The sequence below is a fragment of the Geotrypetes seraphini genome, chromosome 6 (genome assembly GCF_902459505.1).
Source record: "Geotrypetes seraphini chromosome 6, aGeoSer1.1, whole genome shotgun sequence".
NCBI lineage: Eukaryota > Metazoa > Chordata > Amphibia > Gymnophiona > Dermophiidae > Geotrypetes > Geotrypetes seraphini.
This window is the reverse complement of record NC_047089.1, coordinates 187,443,833-187,468,279: the sequence shown is the minus strand read 5'-3', so window position 1 is coordinate 187,468,279 and position 24,447 is coordinate 187,443,833. Positions and strand designations below refer to the sequence as shown.

Here is a 24,447-nt window from a genome sequence, read left to right as displayed (position 1 = left end):
ACCGCTTGCCAAACTTATCCATGGCCTTACCTTCTCTGCCAGGAGGGACAGAGGCGTACACACTAGCCCCCGTGGATTTCTTTAAAGTAGATTCCACTAGTAAAGACTCTTGGGGGAGTTGCGGTTTGTCAAAGCCAGGAATAGGTATGACCTTATATAAGGAGTCCAGTTTGTGAGGAGCTCCTGGAATGGTCAAAGGTGTCTCTAGATTCTTATAGAAAGTCTCTCGCAAAATATCATGGAGAGGCAATTTTAAGAATTCCCTTGGAGGCTGGTCAAAGTCCAGTGCATCGAGAAATGCCTTGGATTTTTTGGATTCAGCCTCCAAGGGAATAGAGAGAGAGTCACACATCTCTTTAAGAAAAGAGGTGAAAGAAGTTGCATCAGGTTTGGAGGACGGATCTAAACCAGAAGGATCCTTGTCCCCTGACGAACACTCTCCCTCAGAGAGGAAAGGCTCCTCTGAATCACCCCACAGATCAGGGTCCCTCACTTGAAAGCTACGGTCCCGTGACTCCGGTGTGGAGGGTTCTAGGTGTCGAGTTTTGTGAGTCGACTTACCAGACCTCTGAGAAACGGTACCGGGAGATGTTATCGGGTGTGCCGGTGCCGAAGTTTGCACCGCCTGGTGTAAAGACCTCGGTTCCGGCGCTAAAATTGGCATGGACACCGAGGAAGCTGTATGTACCGGTACCGACAAAGTGGATACCGATAAAAGAGGCTGCTCCACTGCCGGTACCGGTAGCTCAGACCGGACCGGGACTGGAAGGCTCGGTGTCAGAAGAGCAGGCAGGAGCTGCTGCAGTTGCTCTTTGAGCTGTACTTGCAGGACGGCGGCAATTCGCTCGTCCAGCGAAGGCACCGGTACCGCTTTTTTCTTTTGCGGTACCTTTGGTGCCGCTCTACACTCCGAAGAGGAACCCGAGGTCGAAGGGCTAACCTCAATCGGAGTGGAGCGCTTCCGCGGGCGCCTCGAGGTCGACAGGATTGGGCTCGCTGCCACTGAGACCGGAGGGTGCTCCAGCGGAGAAGGCTTCTTAGCCGGCTTACCTGAGGGATGCGACGCCGGCGCGGTATCACGCGGTGTTGAAGAGGTAGGTGCCGACTGCGTCGGGGCCGAAGTCGGGGTCGGTGCCGCCGAATCCGACATCTCGGTACCAAACAACAACCGCTGTTGAATCTGGCGGTTTTTTAGAGTTCTCTTTTTCAGAGTGGCACAGCGGGTGCAGGTGGACGCCCGATGGTCAGGACCGAGGCACTGTAAGCACCAGTTGTGCGGGTCGGTAAGAGAAATGGGCCTCGCGCACCGCTGGCACTTCTTAAAACCGGGTTGGGGGGGCATGAACGTAAAAACGGCTTCTGCCAAATTAAAGGCCGAGGCCTCGATGGTGGCAGCAGGCCCCGTCGGGGCGAACCCGAAAAAATGAGAAAAAAAGAAAGGAAAATCCTTCTCTTTTTTGTTTTTGTTTTTTTTTTTTAAAAAAGAAATAAGAAAAAAAGGAATAAAATACCGAAAAGGTTTACGCGAGCGGGAAGGCGTTTGAGAAAAAATTTCAACAGCTGTTGAAAGTGCGTCTTCTTAGCTCCGCGGAAACTAAGAAACTGGGGACCGCGCGCCTCTGTCGGGCGGGAAGGCACTCGCGTGTGCGCGGTGCGGCCTGCTAGAACTTTCCAAGTTCTTAGAGTGCAATCACTCTAAAATTGTCCGTACCGGGGCTCCGTCGGTGCCGTCACCCATCAGTCAAGAATATGCTGCCTGCTTGTCCTGGGATAAAGAGTTTTAATTGTTTGCTGAAGAGCACGAGAGGAAAGGAGCTACTGACAGGGATGGTGACTGAAGCAAGACACAATAACTGATAACGCTTAGCTTGGAAGGTCTGAAGTTGTAGGTTGCTTTGTGGACTGCAAAGATGCCCCAGACAACAAAGAATAGATGAATATTCATACTTGTTACATAAAGAAATATATTTATAAACATCAAACAAAGAACATGAATGAAAAAGACCATAATTGCGTGAAGAAGGAAATAAATAACTCACCAAAATAGCTGAGGACAACAGGCAGGAATATGAGCCCATGGGCCATTCCTAAGAGAGTGATGGTAAGGTTCAGACGGAAGAAGAAGATCTGAATCAGTTGGGCCTTTGCAAAGGCCAACACAACAATACCTGGTAGGTTTGTCATGGCAACACCAGCAAACACCTGCAGAGGGAGATATTATCACCCGGGATTAGAAATAACCACAGCTTGATTCTAAGAAAAAAATGCAAAATAGCCATAGCTTGGGGAACAAGGCAGAGCTTGTTTAGAAACCAATTCTAAAGACAAACTAGGTACAACAGTGGCCAACAGAGGATAACAGGTGATAAGTTGACCAAAGCATTTTATTGACCTCCAGATAAGGGTCCAGAAATGTAAATTTAAGATGGGTCACATGGATAGTCTGAGCTTACTCACAATTCTAAACTAGAGAGTGCAACAAAGATCTTAGTTATATGGAAAGTCTGTGAAGATACTGAAGTAATCTTTTAATATGATCATAAAACTACTCACTATGTAACTTAACCTAGCTATTGGGTAGGGTTTCTCTAAGGAGGATCACAGCATAACTTTATCATGTCTTTTTACACCAATAACTTTGAAAATAGAGAAAGGGTAAATATGCCATTTAGTCACTCTACTGAATAAGTATGCACTTATCTACCCATTTAGATTTAAAGTCTTTTTAAAAGAAATTAATACTGTTGTAGTGTTGGAGACTGGAGAACACCTCTGGGTGGCTGACATGTGGGCTACAAGAGATCCAAAATGCTGTAGTCAGGGTAGTCTAGAGCTGTTCCAGAAGTATTGCGCTGCTATAAACCCTTTGTTATCATTTTATTTTTCAGTCAGCCTAGAATAGATGTTATAAAAATCTGTGCCAGAGAGCCCATAGACAGTCAAGCTTTCATCATATCCATGAGGAAAAGCATGGGATAAATCTGCATAGACTGAATCTCCAATGCATGCAGACTTCTCATACATATTCATTAGTGAAACCCTGAAAACCAAACCAGTTTCTGGTCTTCAATGACTAGATTTGATGACCCCTAATATGCATGATCTACAAACTGTTCTGAATCTACTGCGATACAATTTTCTGTTCTTCAGTAGGTACTTAGTAATGTTCTAAATTTTCAACCCAGTCCTCAGGGACCACCTGGCCAGTCTTCTTGGTATCCAAACCTAACCAGTCCTCAAGGACCATCTGGCCTATGTTCCTGGTATGCAAACCTGGCCAGTCAGGTTTGCATACCAAGAAGACAGTGCATATAACTCTATCTCATGTCTATTCATTGTGGATATCCTGAAGACCGAGTTGAAAATGATTGCTCTAAGCCAGTGTTTCCTATGTTCATCCTTGAGTCCCCTTGCCAGGTTTTCAGGATATCCATAATGAATATGCATAAACTTGATTTGAATATACTGCTTCTATTATATGCAAATCTCTTTCTTGCATAGTCATTGTGGATAGCCTGACATCCTGACTGGTAAGAAGGTACTCCAGGACCAACTTGGGAAACACTATTCTAAGCTGTTGTGGCTAAGATGAACTGTGAATCCATTTCAGTAACACAGGCAGATCTGGTCCTGGTCTTGTCCCATTACATCTATGGATCTCGTTCAAGTTCTCTAAAAATACCAAGACTAAAAGTTCCATTGCTGCAATGAAGTAAAAGCAGGATAGGTTCAACTGTAGCCAGATGCATTGTTTCAGCTGATGACCCTACCAAGGGCACTGCCGGCAACTTGACTCTATCTTGTACTTACTGCACTGCCCATGTACACGGTTGCCTCCTTAGCCCGCTTAACTTTTGATGGCTTTGTGCTCATTGCAAAGGAACGGGTGAGATGAGAAACAAACTCCACAGAAATTCCCACAGCCTAAAACAAACAAAAGGAAAGATTAGGTTTTACCTCAGTAATTTTCTTTCTAGTCGACAGACACTTTATTCCTGAACCTTCGAGTAGTCAATCCCCTCTCATGAAAATTCTTGTAGAGAGCCTAATTAGCATTTTTTTTGCTTCACCTTCCATCCCTCTGGAAAGTCCTCCAATTCCTCAGTTTATACCAAAACAAATGGTCAGCCCTGGAGAGAAAATAGAATAGGGAGGGGTATGGGGGACAATCGTCAAGAAACATGTCTGTTTTGCTCATATCATTAATGTATAACAGGTAAATCAAAAACTTAACTATTTGCAATATATAACAAGGTGAAAACAAACAACCTGCACTAAGGGAGATCTATAAATCTCCCCTAGATTCTTCAACATGGCAATCATGTCCTCTACCCCTGTTAAAGCTGGATAAAGGAAAGAAACAAAATGTCCAGATTCCCCAGCACACTCAAGGCAGTAAGTAGGCAAATGAATATTTGACAGGGCGGGCTTCAGGAATAAAGTGTCTGTCTACTAGAAAGAAGTTTACTAAGGTAAGAACCTAATCTTTCCTTCTAGTGTGACAGACACTTTATTCCTGAACTTTTGGGATGTATCAAAGTAGTCCCCAGAGTCTAAGGCAGGGCAGATGAGCCTGCTGACAGTATGGATGATCCGAATGCAGAGTCCATTTTGGCCGCAACATCCACCCTGTAAAACTTCGTGAACATATAGAGAGAGGACCATGTGGCCGCTCTACAGATTTCTTTCGGAGACACTGCTGAAGATTCGACTCATGAGGATGCCACACTTTTAGTGGAGTGTGCCTTTATGGATATGGGCAATGCTTTCTGCTTCCAATATAGGCCGAAGAAATGGCCATATGGATCCATCTTGAAATGGTCAGTTTCTAGGCTGGTTAGCCTTTACGGGCAGTCCCCACCAGTATGAAATGATAATCCGACAGTCAAAAATTGTTCATAGCCTCCAGATACTGCAGTAATACTCTGTGCACATCCAACAACTTCAGCACCTTATCATTCCTCTTCAATCCTTGAGAGCTTGAAAGCAGGCAATCGTACTTCTTGATCGATTTGAAAGCTGGAAACCACTTTCAGTAAGAAGAATGAGACTGTGTGCAAGACCATGCCTGAATCCAAAATTCTGAGGAAGGGATCGCTGTATGACAATGCCTGCAATTCTGACACTCAGCGGGATGAAGTAATCGCTATCAAAAACACCGTTTTGATTATAAGATCTAATAGAGAAGTTTGCTCTAGAGATTCATAAGGTGCTCTAGCTAGCACCTGTAGGACCAGATTAAGACTCCATGCTGGAACAGGCTGTCACACTGGAAGACGGAGGCACAAAACGCCCTTCAAAAACCTGGCCACATCTGGATGTGCAGCTACATTGCTCTTATTAACCTTAGGCACAAACATGAGAGCCCTGCAATCTGAACTTTCAGGAAGCCAACCACTAGGTCTTTTTCTACTCCTTCCTGCAAGAAGGCAAGTACTACAGATATCAGTGCCAAGTTCAGGTCCTCACTCCTCTGAGCACACCAAGCTTGGAAACATTTCCAGGCTTTTGAATACACCACTAGAGTTGCTTTCTTTCTACATCTTAGAAGGGTGGACACAACTTCATCCAAATAGCCTTTGTGCGCTCGTGCCATATGCTCAAGAGCTTTACCTTGATGGTACAGGGGGACAGCAATAAGCATTCCTTGGCTGGGGAGCCCTAGGATAAAGTTATTGGTCTCTGAGAATTTTTCTTCTTAGGAGACAGACTCTCACAGGTGACCCTCGGGGGGAGGAACACTGGCTTCAGCCTAATCCCTGGTAAACCTGCATGAAGAAGGAGGAACCTGCCAGATCATGGTCAGATGGAAAACAAGAGGAAAGCCCTAGGAGGATAGCGTTATTGATCTCTGAGGTTTTTTCTTCTTAGAGACAGACTCTCACAGGTGACCCTCAGGGGGAGAGATGCTGGCTTCAGCCTAACCCCTGGAAAACCTGTGTGAAGGAAGAGAAGGAACCTGCCAGATCATGGTTGGACAGAGGATGGGAAGAGAGAGCAGAGGATGGATCCGTTCATAAGGAGAAACCTGTGAGATCATGGCCAGATGGAGGATCAGAGGAGCAAGCAGAGGAAGGACCCGTTCACATTGGGGTAGGCTCCAGCCAAAGGGAAGGTTGCTCCAGTTACAGGAAGGAATATATGCCATTGTCTAAAAACCTATACATAGAGGTTCAGCATCACAGCAAATCAGTAAACATCCACAAAAATTAGCTTAATTTTAACTATGAATTCAGTTATCTCGAAACGTAGGAAGAAGAAGTTGGTCCATAAGAATCACATTTACCTGTTTTTGGAAACAAATGGCTGATAACCTCCATGTCATCTGGATGTATGAAAAAAGGTCAACTTTCAAGGGACGTGTTTGGACCAGAGGAATCAATGATGAAGTTGTGAATGTTGTCAATTCCTACAACCATACAGCACAAGCAGCAAGACCCAAAGCAGCCCGACTATTCAATGAAGTAACTGCCAGGGTAAGGACAACACAGGAGATGCCACAACAGATCTTCACAGAAGTCATTTCAGGGGCCCATGCTAATATTGAAGCACTTCTCCCAAGGAAAGATTCACTGAAAAGAATGATTCGATCAGCAAGACAACTTGGAGACATTCCAAGATCAACCTATTATCCCCCAGAAGTTCTAGCAGATTAATATCAATGATGTCCAGCAGCGGTTCCTTCTGTATGGCTCAGGTAGGTTCTTGCCTAAATTTTAAACAATTTAATAATGCATAATTATTGTATTTTTCACAAATTTTAAAAAATTCAACATTATTTTTGTATTCTTATTTTCATTTTTATTCAGGAAATGAAGGCAACTGTATTTTGATTTTTGCTACAAGAGACAATCTCCATCTTCTAGCACAAAGCAAAGAGTGGTTTGCCAGCGGAATGTTTTCCACTTTACCAGGCTTGTTCGAGCAACTTTACATAATCCATGCAGTCCACAGTGACCTTATTGTTCCAGTGGTGTATGCCTTGCTGCCAAACAAGACCTGTGTAACATACCAGAGGCTGGTACAAGAGCTGAAGAACATGCAGCCTGGACTATAACCACAAAAACTGACTAATTTTGAACACGCTGCAATCCAGGCATTTGATAACAAATTCCCCAACATCAAGAAGACAGGTTGCTTCTTCCACCTATTGCAGTCAGTTTGGCAGAAAGTTCAGAATGAGGAACTGAAGGTGTAATACCAAGATGACCACAAATTTGCCCATTGGATCCGCATGATTCCAGCCCTTGCCTTTCTTCCACCAGAGAATGTTGTGCAATCATTCGAAGAGCTACTGGAAAATCCTGACTTTTCTTAAGAAGCACTACCCATTGCACATTACTTTGAAGGCACCTATAGTGGCCAAATGAATCACAGAGGATATCAAACACCGCTGTTTCCAGTTCAGTTTTGGAATGTGTATCAATGAACTTTGAATGATCAACGTTGAACGAACAATAACATTGAAGGATGGCACCACAGCCTTCAAAAAACATGTGGAACTCTTTTCTAAACATTTACCAGTTCATCAACTGCCTGAAATGTCAGTAAAGACTTCACAATTTTGAAATCACTCAAATCATAACTAGAAATTCCGCCAATGCCAGGAACAAAAATATGCTGCAATTTCAACAAGGATCAAATGCATTGTGCAAGATTTGGACAATTGAAATTTGGTTGACTATCTCAGAGGTATTGCCTACAATTTTGGACTTCTAATTGCAGCTCATTGTGATTTTTGTGCTTGTCTTGTTGTTTTGACTTTTTATTTGATTATTTTGTTTTTAATTGTGATTTTTGGACTTTTATATGAAAATTAAAATTTCAATCTGTGGCTTTACTTTAAATGGGTCAAAAATTCTGGGGGGTGAAAAATACCCAGGGTCACAATGTGTGTGTGTGTGTGGGGGGGGGGCAAAGTCTAGGAGGTAAAACTAAAGCACCCAGGCATAAAAGATGTGTGTGGGGGGGTGTTCCCGAGGGGGCAAAACATCCCAGGGGTGAACAATCTGGGGGTGGGCAAAATTTCCTATAACTGAGCATCACAAGTGCAATTGCAGGCTGGCCAGACAGGTCCCTGAGGGTTTCCTTGCTAGCTGCAGACCTCTTTTCCCAGGCAGAGCTGTCAAAGGGGCACTGGGAACCTCTTGAGCAACAACAAAAAAAACCCTCTAAATTCAGACAAAAAAAAACCCCAAAATAAGAAAAAAATGATTGGAGCAGATCAACTAGTTTGCAGAAGGAAAAACTGAAGGTGGCACTATAGCCATTGGAGAAGAAGGCGGAGTTGAAGAATGTATATTTCATCCTTCTGAAACACAACTTGCGAGCAGGGGATATTACATATAGTCAGGACTCCTAAACACATTGCACCAGAAACCTGCATTGGTATCAACATTAAAATTCCCTGCTGTTTTTGCAGATGCATAAATGTGCATCATGGTGCCAATCGGGAGCTGCTATCATCTCATGGTCAAACATAGTGCTTCGCAATCCCATGATAGTAGTAGATACATTGAATATTGAGATGCCTCATATAAAATTATTTACACTATTAAAAAAAGATCTTCCCCAGCAGGCTCTCAAGATCCAAGGTTGGCCACAGTCTCCCATCCACACCTTTGTTCTTGCTCTACCTATCTACTTTATCTAACAAAGGCAGTGCATGGATTATGAATGTTTGACTTATGTCAGATTTGTAGTTATGAACAGGGGTTCTGTTTCTCCTTTCGTGTCCTCCCTTCTGTGTCCCACCGTGCCCCTCTTCCTCCTTCCCTCCCTCCATTCTGTGTCCCTAATTTGTGCCTCCCTCTCGCAGATGTTTATCTGTTCTGGCCAGCTCCCTCCTTCTTCCTTCTAGCCGCACTTGTTTCTCTGCACAAAACCACAGGCAGCGGCTCCTACACACTGCCCATGGCTGATGCAGAAGCCTTTCCTCTGACTTCAGAGTGAAAGCTTCAGAGTCAGCTGCGGGCCATGTGTAGGAACCACGGCCCGCGGCTTTGTGCAGAGAAACAAGTACAGCTGGAAGGAAGGAGGAGGGAGCTGGCAAGAACAGGTAAACATCCACAGGAGAGAGGCACGAACATAGGACACAGAATGAAGAGAGGGAGGGAGAGAGGCACTTTAGGACATGAGAGAGAGAAGGCGTGTAGGGACACAAAAGGAAGGAAGGGAGCACAAACTTCATACAAAGGATGGAAGGAAGGAGAGGGCATGAACTATAGACATAGAATGGAGGGAGGGAGGGGAGCATAAACTTTGAATATAGGATGGAAAATGGAGGGAGTGAGGGAAAGAGATGCTAAGGTGAGGGAGGGAATAGAAAGGGAGAATTGTTGAGCACGGGTGTCTGAGTGAGAGGGAAAGAGAGATGGGAAATGAAGAAAGAGGAGAATTGTTGTACATGGGGAGGGAGAGAGAATTATTGGACGTGGTGGTGGGAGAATGCATGGGGATTGCATGGGGAAGAGAGAGATGAGAGGAAGAAATGTTCAATGTGGTGGTGAAGAGGGAACAGTGGGATGGATGGAAAAGGATGCAAGTGGGTCCTTGAGGAGGGGAGAAGGTGGGAAGAATACTAGGATCAGACTTTGGGAGAGAAAAAGAAAGTTTACTTTATGCTCAGAGGGAAGACTTCCTGGTCAGTTGCAAGCAGCATGTAGGAAACACTGCCCATGGCTCTGTGAAGATACTAAAGATCCAAGTTATATACAAATTCAATTTCAGAACGGTTTTAAAAATGGAATTCATTCTTAACCCAGGGACTGCCAGTACTTTTTAAATGGTAGCTAAATTTTATCTAATGTTTTAGATAAATATTTAATTTGATTTGGTTTTAATTAACCCAATGGCATTACAATGTTTTTAAATGATATTTAGGGGGGGGGTTATAGCTGTTACCCCCCTGCTGTAGCCTACTGCAATTCTAGGCAAAATGTGGTCACTTTGGGCAGGTTTCAATTGACTATTCTTTAATAAAACAGTCTGGTTTCTAAGTCACTTCTCCCTCCATTATCTGTCCATCTGGACAGGGAAATAACTTATGTCCCTGCTCATAGCTCCTCTTGAGCTCCAGTTTGGAAAAGGCAAGTAACTACCCCCCCCCCTTTTTTTTTACAAAACCATAGTGCGAGTTTTAGCATCAGCCACAGAGGTAACAGCTCTGATGCTCATAGAATTCTTCATAGAATTCCTATGAGCACTGGAGCTGTTACTGCCGTGTCCGGCACTAAAAACAGTGCTACAGTTTTGTAAAAGGCAGGGGAGGGGGTAAATCTCAAATCCAGATTTCTGGGTCTGTGGGGCAGTAAAAGAATAGGTCCAAAAGCTGAAAGAAGAAGAACCCCCATCTACTCTTTGTTTGGTTTACTCACTTCCATCTCATCACTCAAGCTTGGCCACAGACATAGCACAGAGTTCCTCTCTAGTGTATTCTTTCAGAATGCTGGTGAAGAGTTACCGTGACTAGATTGATGAGAGATACCGCATTGTAGTCAATGCCCCACAGTGTCATGATCCCCACAGTGTCCACAATAATCATGATGATAGTGATGAGGTTGATGAGGCCAGAGCGTAGGTCCATGCCCAGGAGGATGCAGCAGACCACAAAGGTGGGGATGAGGCAGAGCGAGAGGTTAAAGAGTCCCTCATTCACAATGGTCAAGTACTGCTCATAGTACACGTAGGTTATCCTGCAGGGTACAAGAAAACAACCTGTCTCAATGACGCTTTATGCTCCATCACTTTTGTGTTGTGGAGAAGGCATTTGATTTGATGCTAAAGCTATGGTTGATCCAAGTATTGCTGTCATGATGCAACTTCTAGAAAGTCAATGAGTGGCAATGGAAGGCATTCTTAGGGGCTACAGCTTCCTCAGAGGAAATTACTATAGATTATGACACTGTGCTGTTGTAGATACTCACACAGGTAGTAGATTTATCTCTAGCATAACAATTTAGATAGTCTTACACCACAGATTTACTGCAGCACAAACTAAGGAATTTATTTATTTATTTTGTACTTACTATACCAGTTTTAACTATTATGATAGAGCAAAGTTGTGTACAGTCTATGATTTCAAATATGGGAAAAGAACTGCAATTTAAAATTGGATAGAAATGGTAATACAAAGGAAACACACAATCAATGAGGCACAGTGGGAGAGAGCAGGGCTCTAGAATCCGCAGCAACATCATGTCCCTATGGAGGAGGAGGAAGTTAACAGGCACATGGCCAATGCTAAATTCAAGCACAGCTCTATGGGCACTGCCTCCATGGGGAATCCTTTTTTTAATTATTTTTTTGGCTCAGCAGTTTTCTCCATCTCCTTCAAGCATCCAGTTGAATCGGGCTGTTGTTCTACAAACTTTCTTTCACTATCAGCTGGGAATTTTACAACCCTTTTCATCTGACCCAGCCAGTACAGCAATGGCCAGGGGTTATAGATAATGGCTCACACTAGGTCTTAGCATTTGTGCAATTTTAATCCAACCAGTAGATGTTGCTATTGAGCAATGGTGAAGATGTATAAGAGCTGATGTAGTCCTTGGCATGGACATGCACAGCACAACCTGTGATCTATTTGACTGACCCCATTTCTAAGAAGTGCAGTGTTTTTTATTAATACATTTTTATTAATAATTTTGATAGTCCAGATGGTAATATTGATTCCCTCTCCAAGGTTCTGATTTACCTTCTCCTTCTTGCAAGCATATAGCAGGAAGAAAGGAGAAGTCTGAAAAGATGTAGGATCAGATACTGGGAAAAATAAACAGACTTAACAGAGACGTGCAAAGGTAGGAAGTGTTGCTGCCATGCTACCTACGAGTAGGGGAAGACGGTAAAGTTGGGGTCTGTCCCAGGGACTTTCCTCATGCTTTTAGTTATACTGGCAGCCAGTTCCCGAACTGCTTTCAGTGCTGCAGTGTACTCCTGAGAGTTTGACAGTGGTGTGTGATACGCCATGAATCTGGAAGCTGCAGAGAGACATGGAGAGGAAGTGGTGGGAAACAGTACAGCAGGAAAGCAATGGATCTGCTAGGTAGAGAATGACACGGGGACACATTTTTCCCTGTCCCCGCGGAAGCTCATTTTTCCATCCCGGTGAGTTCTTTTCCTGTTCCTGCCCTTGCCCCATTCCTGCAAGCTCTGTCCTCATCTGCACAAGCCTTAAAATAATAAGTGTACGAGGCTTGTGTGGTTAAGGCAGAGCTTACAAGAATGGGGCAGGGACAGCGACAGTGACAAAACTCACGGGGACTGGACGAGGAAATTGAGTTCCTGCAGGGACAGGGACAAATTTGTCCCTGTGTCATTCTCTACTGCTAGGTCATAAAATCCCCCCCCCCCCACTCAAAAAGTACAGAAAACCTGGTTAAATATATACCAACTAATCCAGCTGGGGCAAAACGGGGAAGGTATCCTCCTCCTCCCCCTAGCCCATGCTTCTCAGTGGAATGCTGAGGGCAGAGACCAAGCAAATTCTCTAGCTGGCACTTCACACTTGTGCTAGTGGCTGGCAGAACTAGCCCATGGTTTTCAGGAGAGAGTAGAGAAGTTGCTTTTCCCAGGTCTGTGTCTGATTATCATCATGAACTCCTGGTTAGACGCCAAATAAATCTCTAATTCTCTTTCTTTGCTACTCTCTGTTTATTCTCCTGCTGACCACCTCTCGCTATAGTGGTAAATGAATTATATTTCCTTCAGAATTACTGACCATTTTATTTGTTGTAATAATGAATAAACTTATAAATAATAAAAAAAAGAATTACTGACAACACAGAAAATTAGAAGTCACATTCGTTAGTGAGACAGCAGCTTTGTTTCTACATGTAGTACTCATCTGTGTCTATAAATCCTCAGACTATATCACTGCTGCTCAAGCAGCTTGAAAAGGTAGAACAAATCCATTTCTAATTTTCAAAGGTTACACATTGCAATCCTTGCTAAAAAGGGCATCTGCTTCACCCATAGCTGGATCTGCTCTCATGCACATGGACTTTACAAGAGCACAGAATAATTTAGAAAAACAAAAGTTAGCAATTTGGATTCAATATCAGCACAATCGTAAAATTGTGTATGATATTCCTAATGTATCTAAGGGACCCCTTTATTAAGCTGAGTTAGACGCTAATGCACATCTAATGCAGCTTTAGGAGTCCTGCGGTAACTTCCAAATGTGAAAACACTGGTTAGCACAGGAATACCATATGAGCCCTTACCGCCTACAAATAGGGTGGTGGAAAGTGCTCACATAGTTATTTGAAAACATGGCTCCATGCCAATGGCAACATTAACACAAGAATTTCCAGGGATTCAACTGGAATCCCCAGGGATTCAACTGGAATTTCCAGGGATCCAGTTGTCAATGCTTTCAAATACACAGTTATAGGCATAAAAAAACCTGCAACCTACTACAACATTTGAACTTGCAGTGATGAAGGAACTCTCACTAGCTGTAGCGAAGGTGCACCCCAATTTGATGAACGTCCTCTAGAGTCCAAGACAGTCTTTTATATATTGAGCATACGTCTCGTGCATTAAAAACCCGATTATCAGAGCATAAATATAATATCGAGAATGGAAGGGCACTAGATTTCCTTGCGATACATTGCATGGAGAGTCATCATAAGTTCAAGAACTTGAAATGTACTGTTTTGGACTCTACTGGATGTTCATCACATCAGGGTAATTTGAAGAGAAGATTATGGCAAATGGACAGCGATTTATTTTTCCTTTTCCGATGGTCTGGCCTATGGGCCTTAATGCAAAAATTGAGTGGAATGCATTTAAAAAATAATAATAATATAGAGCTTTGATTGGAGTACTATGATTGGTGTAATTATTGGAGGAAACTGGAAGTGCCCTTTTCCTTGGCATCCTTTTTTAAGGCGATGCCATTGATGATATAATTACATTGCATTACATTAGTGACTTCTATTCTGTTTATACCTTGCAGTTCTAGGCGGATTACAGAAGAAGATAACTGGACATTTCCAGGAAAGGTTACAGGAAATTGGAAAAATTACAGGATTGGGAACAACACATGGTTGAGAGATTATTTGGAAAATTACAGGATTGGGAACAATAAGCTGTTTTAGTTTTTCTTGATAAATTTTCTGAATAGCAGGGTTTTAATTTCCCTTTGGAATATTTTGTAGTCAGACGTAGTTGTCAGTATGTTTGAGAGGTGGTGGTCTAGTTTTGCTGCTTGCGTTGCAAGTAGGCTGTCGTACATCTTCTTGCGCTGTGTTCTTTTGATTGGGGGGGTCAATAAATGGGGTCTGAGTTCTCCTAGGTCTGGTTGATTTGTTTTGGTTTAGGCGATCGGTTAGGTAGGAGGGGGCAGTGCCGTTCATTACTTTGAATAATATGCAGTAGAATTTGAAGAAGAATATTCGCGCTTGTGTGGGGAGCCAGTGCGAGTTTAGGTATGCGGTGATGATGTGGTCATATTTGCTTAGTGAGTAGATCAGTCTGAGGGCTGTGTTTTGTACTGTCTGCAGTTGTTTTGTCATACTTGCGGGGCATGGTAGGTAGAGGATGTTGCCGTAGGATAGTTGTTCACGGGGTACATTTTCCCCCAAAACATCCAACTTGATCAGCGAAACAAGAATTCTTATTAGGTCAAATTGAAGAAATGTGGAGGAAAGGTGGTAATTTGCAAGAATCGATGTGGTCCAGCTTTTGCAAAAATGTGTCTTTATGAAGTCTCGATTAACAGCGCCGCGCCAGATAAGCAATATTTTTGTGCACCTTTGCTACAGCTAGTGAGAGTTCCTTCTTCACTGCAAGTTCAAATGTTGTAGTAGGTTGGAATTTTTTATGCCTATGACTGTGTGTACAGTAGCATTGCATTTGATATCTTCATTACTAACACTTTCTTCTGAGGCTTTTTGTACATTTTTTACAGTGAAGATTGGCACTAGCTCGCTCTGGTAATATCTCATTTCAACAGTGTATCTGAAAACATTAACACATGGCTATTAATACACAAAAATAAAAAATTGGGGTTATTACAGCCGTGATAAAAATAGCCTTAGATCGCAGAGAAGACTTGCATAATGGTATGCTAGAGCCACTTTTTACTGCAGCTTAGTAAAAGAACCTCTGAATGAGCAGAACCTATACTTTTAATTTTGCAAATTCCTTTTATGGAGCACCAATAGCTGAAACTATTTCTGAGTGAACCAAATAGGAGGTAAGATAATATTTTTTTAAAATTTTACCTATAATTTCTCCATTGTCACCTATCTTGACAGATCCATCATAGGCTCCCAGTCCCCTACAAAGCCAAAGACACAAGTCAGATGCATGACGTCATACCCAGCCGCTTGATGGCAACAGCGTTTTTCAAAAGAAAAAGCACACACAAGTGAAACATTTGAAAGGTGCTAGGATCATATTTCCCCAAAAACCCAAATGAAGGATGTAACGCCCCTCTGTACACTACTGATATAGCCAATTTAAAAATGTATATACTGCTTACCCAGGGCCAATTCAAACGGTAAACAACAAATGTAAAAAAACTGCAATATAGTCACAAAAATGTAATTCAAGAACAAGGCTAAAATTTCAAATTAAGAGGGAGAGCTTAGAGAAGGGGTGGACAACCTCAGTCCTTGAGGACTGCAACTCAGTTGAGTTTTTCCAGTGAATATGAATGAGATCTATTTGCATGCATTGTCTCCTTTATATGTTTATGTTTATTGAGAGCTTCTGTACCACTACTAATGACTGGGGAGTCAGTTCAGAGCGGTTTACATGAGCTTCTGTAGAGATGTTACCAAACAGAGTTACAAAGAGCTTCTGCAAGGTATGCAAATAGATCTCATGCATATTCATTGGGGAAGTCCTGGTAACCCAACTGAGTTGCAGCATTTGAGGACTGAGGTTTCCTCGTTACTAATAGGTATTGTTATCGATTCTTCACTTACATTTAAGGACCAACTAAATTCGCTTATTATAAAGTGTGTTTTCAGCCTCTGTGCTCTGAGAAGAGTGAGAACACTTTTTCACCAACAACACTTCTCTGTATTAGTTCAGTCAATCATTTTGTCAAGGCTGGATTACTGCAATTCAGTGTATTTGGGTCTTTCAAAGGTCTGCAGAGACTTCAATTAATACAGAACACTACAGCTAAACTTATCTTTTGTAAGAGAAAATTCACGTAACCCCTCTGCTCAAGGAATTACATTGGCTTCCAGGGTATCTCAGAATTCAATTTAAGTGCATTGGTTTTGCATTTAGGATCCTATTTGGCATTTTTGCCACTTTGATTCCTTTAGATTGGAATGTTCATAGATCTCATCTTGCCAGAAGTTCTCAAAAATTAAAACTTACATTTTCCTTTCTCAGTGGTAAAAACAGAACCTTTAAGAGATTTAGTTATTCTTTTGCTTTTAAATTAACCGAATTCTGGAATGCTTTACCGCTTACATTAAGAAGTTTAGGTTCTTTTGCTTTATTCCAGAAAGTTCTGAAAACTTTTTTGTTTGCTAAACATTTTGGAAATTAACTATTTCAGTCTACTTTTTCTTGTCAAATTTATGTATTATGTTTTACATTATTGTAAACTGAGTTGAACTCCTCTTGGTTGATGACTTGGTCTATAAAACTAAGTTATAATTAATTAGTTTTAGTTTTTTGAGGTTGCCCCCTGGCTTAGAGTCTAAGGACTAGATACACTATAGTCTCTAATTGTCACTAAATGAGTTTGACTTGTTTAGCGACTGATCAAATTTGCCAACCCGATGCCCAAAACAGCTTACTGTGCTCAAAACGTGCAGTTGTACATTTTCCAATTCTGGCATGCAAATGAGGTCATTAATATTAAAACCAGCCATCAAGTCGATGGCCTAACATTACATGCCAGAATCAGATCGGTACTATTGACCTGAAAATACCAACAGGTCTACTAGAACTGTTGGTAACTGTTTTACCATACCAAGAGGTCTGCCTGTTTTTTCATTTTTTTTTCTATGGGCAAGATGTGTGTAACACACACACAGTATCGGGCCTATAAAAAAATGCTTTGCCGTGTCTCTCCTCCCCCCTCCCCATAATGGTGGCCTCTTGATGACCTCCCCAAACCAAAATAGAGGCAGAAGGGGTGCCCACTCCCTTCTGCAGCTGCAAAACCGCCCCACCCCCAATTTCAATAAAAATTGACAGGAGGGATGCCCACTCCCTCCTGCCACCATGAACCCCCACCTCTACTGGGACCCCTCCCCAAATTGACCCCTCTCCTCCCCTTCTCCACTGTAACAAAAATTGGCAGGAGGGATGCCCACTCCCTCATGCCACCGGATGTCCCTGGCCCTCCCCATACCTCAAATCAGGATGGCAGCAGGAGGAATACCCAGCCTCTCCTGCTCGCAGGCCCACCACTCCAAAATGGTGGGCCTTCCCCTTCCTGGTGCATCTTGGGATGAACAGGGAGGAGCCTTAGACTCCACTCTCTGTATCCCGGGATTCAGAGGGAAGAGCCTAAGGCCCTGATTAGCTTGGCATACACAACATCTGTGCCATTAAAAGAAGAAGAAAAACCCCCGAACAGCTGAGTGGCAGGAGGCTGCTTTAAGGCTTCCCCTGCTATTTAGCTGTTCGGGCTTCCCCAATCCGGCTCTGCACATGTGTCAAAGTCTCTCTCACAGTGACCAATCGAATGGGATTATAGTGAACCTTCATGCAAATCATTTGCATGTAATCTTGTGGAACATCGATTGCTGTTTCAGAATTGGCTAAAAAATTGGCTCACAGTGACCCACACAGTCTTAGTGACCGTGTTTTGTTCATCTAGCCCTAAGAGACTTATGGTCCTATCAGGTGAAAATTGCTCATCTGGATAAATGAAAAGCTTAGATTCATCCTATACTTGAATGTAACTTGCCTTGAGATACACTGAAAAAGGTGGGAGCTAAATCTAATAGATATACACTTTTATTTAGGCAGGTCCTGAGCTAGCTTTCTTTAAAGATGGCTCCCTGCTGCTGATGAAATGGTTGCCAACTAGTTCCATGTTATACAGACAGGGTGATCTGCTCCTGGTTTTACCCCACCTATGTATATAATCTGCATTAAACTGAAAGCCAACATGGTTCTCCTTTAAGCGTGGGCTTCCTACAGTCTGATCAGGCCTCCATCATTGACCTACCCCTTGGGACACTTCAGGTTAGGCAGATCTTTAAGGAACAAGGGTAAGTATTTGTTAAACTCATCTATGTTGGGTCGCACGATGCTATCGGGTAGCTTCAGGCACTTCTTAATGCAGTTCAGAGATGCTGCAAGGAAACAGAGGATTAATGAGCAGGAGTCAACTTGCTGCATTGAAATAACAGTTACATGAAAAAAAGATATTCATTAATAAGAAGCCCTGAAACAGACATCATTCCTTAATGGAGCAGATGGTTCTAGATGTTTTATTAAAGAATGGTGCTTTGGCAGTTTACTAATATCTATATATATAAAATCGGAGGTATGTGTGTATGTATGTGTGTATGTGTCGCGATCACGCAAAAACGGCTTGACCGATTTGAACGAAACTTGGTATGCAGATCCCTCACTACCTGGGATGATATGTTCTGGGGGTCTCGCGGCCCACCTGTACACGTGGGCGGAGCTACAAACAGAAAATCTGATTTCACCCATTCAAGTCAATGGAAAAAATGTAAAAAGCTGTGGGACCAATTTGAACGAAAATTGGTATGCAGATCCCTCACTACCGGGGGTGATATGTTCTGGGGATCTCGCGGCCCACCTGCACACGTGGGCAGAGCTACAAACAGAAAATCAGATTTCACCCATTCAAGTCAATGGAAAAAATATAAAAAGCTGTGGGACCGATTTGAACGAAACTTGGTATGCAGATCCCTCACTATCTGGGGTGATATGTTCTGGGGGTCTCGTGGCCCACCTGCACACGTGGGCGGAGCTACAAACAGAAAATCAGATTTCACCCATTCAAGTCAATGGAAAAAATGTAAAAAGCTGTGGGACCGATTTGAACGAAACTTGGTATGCAGATCCCTCACTATCTGGGGTGATATGTTCTGGGGGTCTCGTGGCCCACCTGCACATGTGGGCGGAGCTACAAACAGAAAATCAGATTTCACCCATTCAAGTCAATGGAAAAAATGTAAAAAGCTGTGGGACCGCTTTGAACATAAATTGGTATGCAGATCCCTCACTACCTGGGGTGATATGTTCTGGGGGTCTCGCAGCCCACCTGCACACATGGGCGGAGCTACAAACAGAAAATCAGATTTCACCCATTCAAGTCAATGGAAAAAATGTAAAAAGCTGTGGGACCGATTTGAACGAAACTTGGTATGCAGATCCCTCACTACCTGGGGTGATATGTTCTGGGGGTCTCGCGGCCCACCTGCATACGTGGGAAGGGTGGGTTCACCCAATAATGTATATGTTCTTGCTCCTGGCGGTGAAACTAAAAATGTTGTTTATAATCAAGTTTTGTGTTAGTTGTATTGTATTCATTTTGTCAAATATTTCACATTATAATTTGAATATTGTACTTTTTATAAAGCTGTAAAAAAATATTTTCATTCACCACTATAAAGTATCTTTATTTGAATCCATTTACAGTGTTATTGCTATAATTAAATACCCGTGCAACGCCGGGCCATCAGCTAGTATCTTATAAAATCTGTAAAGGGGCAACCATTGCCTCTTTTCTCCCAGGGGTGATTGCATTTCAGAACTGATGAGATGAATTTATTTATTTATTTAAAATATTTATATCTCGCAAATCCAACAATGTTAAGCGGGTTCCAAAAGTACATACATAATCAAAAAACAAAACAAGACAAATCACAAAAAGTGCAAAACCTATATAACAAAAGCTAAAAAAAAAGACACACACACAAAAACAACAAATTTAAAACATCATAAAAACTGGATAATTAAAAAAAAAAAAAAAAAAGATCATACAACTAAAAAAGGTATTAAATTAAACCCACTTCAAGCAAATTTATAACCTCATAAATCAACGTGCAAATAAGACTGTTTTCATACCTTTCCTGAACTGAATCATAGTAGGAGCCTGCCTTAACTCTAAAGCAGTGGTTCCCAATCCTGTCCTGGAGGACCCCCAGCCAGTCAGGTTTTCAAGATATCCCTAATGAATATGCATGAGAGAGATTTGCATATAATGAAAGTGACAGGTATGCAAATCTCTCTCATGCATATTCATTAGGGATATCTTGAAAACCTGACTGGCTGGGGTTCCCCAGGACAGGTTTCTAAAGGATGAAATCACCTTATCCGTAGGGCAATACAAATACAGAGATCAATAAAATATTGGTGATCAGTTAAGCAGAACATCAGATTCATCTCTCTCCCCTCTACTCTAAGCATTCTAGATCACAGCCATAAAACATTTACGCCACCTATGGATGTTACTTACTGACAGTGGATGGGCAGAACTGGTCTTTGTTAGGGCCAATTAAGTATAAACGGCAGCAGTCTGACATGGGATTCAACCAGTCTATGAAATCATCCACCCAAGAGGAGGCTGGGATGCTCAGGTATGACCTGCAGGAGGAGAATGACAGAGCTCAGTTAAACCTCACTGCCTTCCCTGTCCTACTGCTTGGTAGCTAGCAGACATGCATGCTGGACTTTGATTTATATTATAGAAAGGGCTCCCGAGCTAAGCTTTTTTCACTGGTTTATTTCTGCATATCTAACTGCTTTACTATGGCTAGAATTTGCTTAGTGTTTCTGCTTCCTCCAGGGCTGGTGCTAGACATTCAGGGGCTCAGGGCAGAAACTGAAAGCTGGCCTTTGGCTTATGCTTCCTTCAGCTTGAGGCAGGCATAGGGCCCCCTATGGTATAGGGCAGGGTTCCCCAAAGTCCCTCCTTGAGTGCCACAATCCAGTTGGGTTTTCAGGATTTCCCCAATGAATATGCACTGAAAGCACTGCATGCACATAGATCTCATGCATATTCATTGGGGAAATCCTGAAAACTCGACTGGATTGCGGCCCTCAAGGAGGGACTTTGAGATCCCTGCACTATTTCAACTGATGTTAGTACAGGGATCTCAAAGTCCCTCCTTGAGGGCCGCAATCCAGTTGGGTTTTCAGGATTTCCCCAATGAATTTGCATGAGATCTATGTTCATGCACTGCTTTCAATGCATATTCATTGGGGAAATCCTGAAAACCTGACTGGATTCGGCCCTCAAGGAGGGACTTTGGGGACCCCTGGTATAGGGGCTCAGAGCAATTGCCCCGTTTGTCATCTTGTGATGTCAATCCTGGGTTTCTCTATATTTCTGGTTTATTTTCATTAATAGCTTCTTTGGTGGTTGGGTATATTACAATTGTTTGGTTTATTGCTGATCGGTTATGGCACCCAGCTTATAGATTCACTAAAGAGGATCAGTAAGATCGTGTGGGTCTGCTCCTATCTGATTTTTGGCCAATTCAAAAAGAGCTATTCATGTACTAAAAGGTTTGCATGCAAATGATTCATGCGGAAGTTCATCATAATCCCTGACTCTCCCGTCCGATTCATCGCCGTGAGAGTAACTCTCACACATGCGCAGAGCTGGCAGGGGAAGCCCGAACAGGAGAGAGGCAAGAGAAAGCCTCCTGCCACTCAGCTGTTTGGGGCAGGAAACCTTTTTTTTTTTTAACGGGCACAGATGTTGTGGAGTCCATCATGTGGTATATTTCAAGGATCTCCCATCTCACCACAACTATATACGAGATATCTACATTCAATAGACCTGAATCCTGGAGAATGGTTGTTCTCATATGCTGATGACATCTTTATCTTAATTCCTTCAAACTTGAACCTAACAGATTTATCAACTAAACTGTACAAAACACTAACCAAAATACATGAATGGTCTATAAAACACCACCTAAAAACACAGAACAAAAAAACTAATTACTATGGTTCGGCCAACACAATTGTATGATTCCAGCCAATATCAAATTATCAGATCGAACCAGTTTCAACATCGAACAATCCTCCAAGGTACTAGGAGTCTTCCTAGCCAGCACATTAAGTTCAGGACTGGCATTAGGGCAAATGGTAGCAGATTTCAATGTGGCGGGAATGTGTCCTGAAGTCAGGGTAGCAGAGGTCACAGAGAGGAGGAAAGGATTAAGCACTAATATAGACTTTTTGGCAAGATGTGTTGAAATTGGATCACAGAAAGATGTGGATGATTTCATGGAAATAATTGTAGTAGTTAGTAAGATAGGGGAAGGTTGACTGAAAGGAAGCAAGAGAGACACCCTATATGCACACAGTTTGACATTTCACCTCAGTCCTGCCCTGCACAACCATCTGCTATTCTAGCACTGTGAAGCTGAAGGCATCAGAAGCTAAAAGTGAGAACGACACTTTACCATATTAGTACAAATGCTAATTTTATCCCAGCCTGATTACTGCAACTTCCTTCTACGCAGGCATCAATACAACACTGCCCTGCAAAATACAACTAAACACAGCAATTAGATTTATTTTTAAGCTAAAAAATATGACCTAGTCTCCACATATCTGAAACAGTTACACTGGCTACCAGTCACTTCGCGAATAAACTTCATAATCTCCTGTATAATCTTCCATATTCTTCATGGAAATTCCAACCTGCCATTCATAAACTTATTCACTGCCTCATAGTCCTCCTCGACCAGAAATCTTAGTAATCTTCTGATGGGCTACCCCACAACGAAAGACCTCAGATACAAATGTATTTTGAACACTATGTTTACGTATATCGGCACAAAGACATGGAACAACCTTCAAACAATCATCAGATCTGAACCAAACTACCTCACGCTCTGAAAGAAACTAAAGACTTATCTCTTCGACACCATACTCAACACAGAAAAATGACCCTTGAGCCTATAAACACCTTGCAACCTCAATGATACTATGCACAATGTCATCCACGTGACTTTGGACTAAATTACCTCCACCTTCTACCTTGCAGTACCATTTTTCTTGTATTGTACCCAGGGCAGGATTAATTCGTCGAGGGCCCCTAGGCGCCCAAGTATACTGGGCCCCTTGCCCCACCCCACTCCACCATGCGCCCAGGCGGAAACAGGAAGCTGCATCAGAGGGAAGCTTTGGGCAAGCAGCACTGCTTGCACAATTACAGTTTCCGTTGCCTTTCTTACCCGCATTGCTTGCTTGTCTTACTTTCCATTGATCGGAGGGAGGGGGGGGAGCACGCGTTGGTGATCGATGATGGAGGGGCCCATCGCCGTTTGGAAAAAACAATGTTGATGCCCTCCTTCATCGGGCCCCCCTGACCATTTTGGGCCCTAGGCACATGCTTACTTGGCCTATTGGTTAATCCTGCCCTGATTGTACCATCGCTCATTCTGTATTGTAATGTATCATCCTTATACTGTATTAAATTGTATCTCTTTAAATTGTACTGTAAGTCGCCTTGAACCTTTTTAGGCATACTGCGGCTCATAAATCCCAGATTAGATCTTTGTGACAGCATCCAGATGTGAGAGCTAGGTAGCAAGCATGAGCACTAGTACAGCTTAATACTGTAATGGTATTTCCTCTCCTGACTTACTGCTTTGGAAACTCAACAGCATACTGGATCTTCTGTGTTAGGGAATTATTATTGCAGCCCACGCTGGAACAGACACCGTTCATCCCGTCCTGGTTTGAGAAGTCATAACCGCTTGTGGTCACAAAGTAGGTAGGAACCCCAACCTCAAAGTACTTGTTTAAGTATTTAAAGTAATTCAACATGTAGGAATCCTATGAGAGAAAACAACACATGCAATAGTTTCATAAGCAGGACTAGTAATGAGGTACAGATGTTTTCTATGTACCTACAGATCAAGCTCAAGTGCAGGGCAAGACTCTTTTTTCACCACTTGTACCCCCCTTCTTTCATATTTAAGGCTTATAATCTGTAAATCAGCTCAACTTATGACGAGCTTTAAACCTCACTGAAAGTGCGTCAAAACTTATCCAATTGCTGCTTGAGCAGGAGGTTTCACAGCTGATGAGGTGGTTTCCCTCTCTAGCATGCTTGTTCAGTCTAGTACTTGAAGCATACGGGGATCTGAGGCTTTTCCTCCTTTAATAACAATTGGACAAGTTTTGAAGCAGTTTCAGTGAGGTTTAAAGCTTGTCATAAGTTGAGCTGATTTACAGATTATAAACATTAAATATAAAAGAAGGGGGATACAAGTGGTGGATATTGATGTTTCTATCTTACTCCTGCATATTATATTGGTGACCAAGTCTCTTTCTTCCCCATCATCCACCTCCCCAACAGAACATGTATCAGAACAGTAGAGCACAGTAGTAATGGAAGTCATGTATCTACTTATCTATATCAATAAATACGGGGAAGGGAAAACCTAGAACTATTGCTGCCTCCACTATACTTGCAGTGGAGCAGTATATGTGTGTCTGTGGTGTATGAATACA

The 24,447-nt window shown here is 42.6% G+C and overlaps 1 protein-coding gene across 2 annotated transcripts in view; it reads right to left on the bottom strand.

Annotated features, from left to right (window-relative positions):
* Positions 1 to 24,447, bottom strand: part of NPC1L1 (NPC1 like intracellular cholesterol transporter 1) — a 94,052-nt gene that overhangs the window by 9,340 nt on the left and 60,265 nt on the right. For both annotated transcript variants that reach the window (XM_033950311.1, XM_033950312.1), the window contains exons 11-18: positions 23,576 to 23,766; positions 20,426 to 20,553; positions 18,158 to 18,284; positions 15,231 to 15,286; positions 11,828 to 11,978; positions 10,463 to 10,694; positions 3,811 to 3,924; positions 2,040 to 2,202 (exon numbers count right to left, since the gene is read on the bottom strand). In XM_033950311.1, the coding sequence (XP_033806202.1) occupies positions 2,040 to 2,202; positions 3,811 to 3,924; positions 10,463 to 10,694; positions 11,828 to 11,978; positions 15,231 to 15,286; positions 18,158 to 18,284; positions 20,426 to 20,553; positions 23,576 to 23,766 (1,162 nt within the window). The remainder of the gene's footprint in view (positions 1 to 2,039; positions 2,203 to 3,810; positions 3,925 to 10,462; positions 10,695 to 11,827; positions 11,979 to 15,230; positions 15,287 to 18,157; positions 18,285 to 20,425; positions 20,554 to 23,575; positions 23,767 to 24,447) is intronic.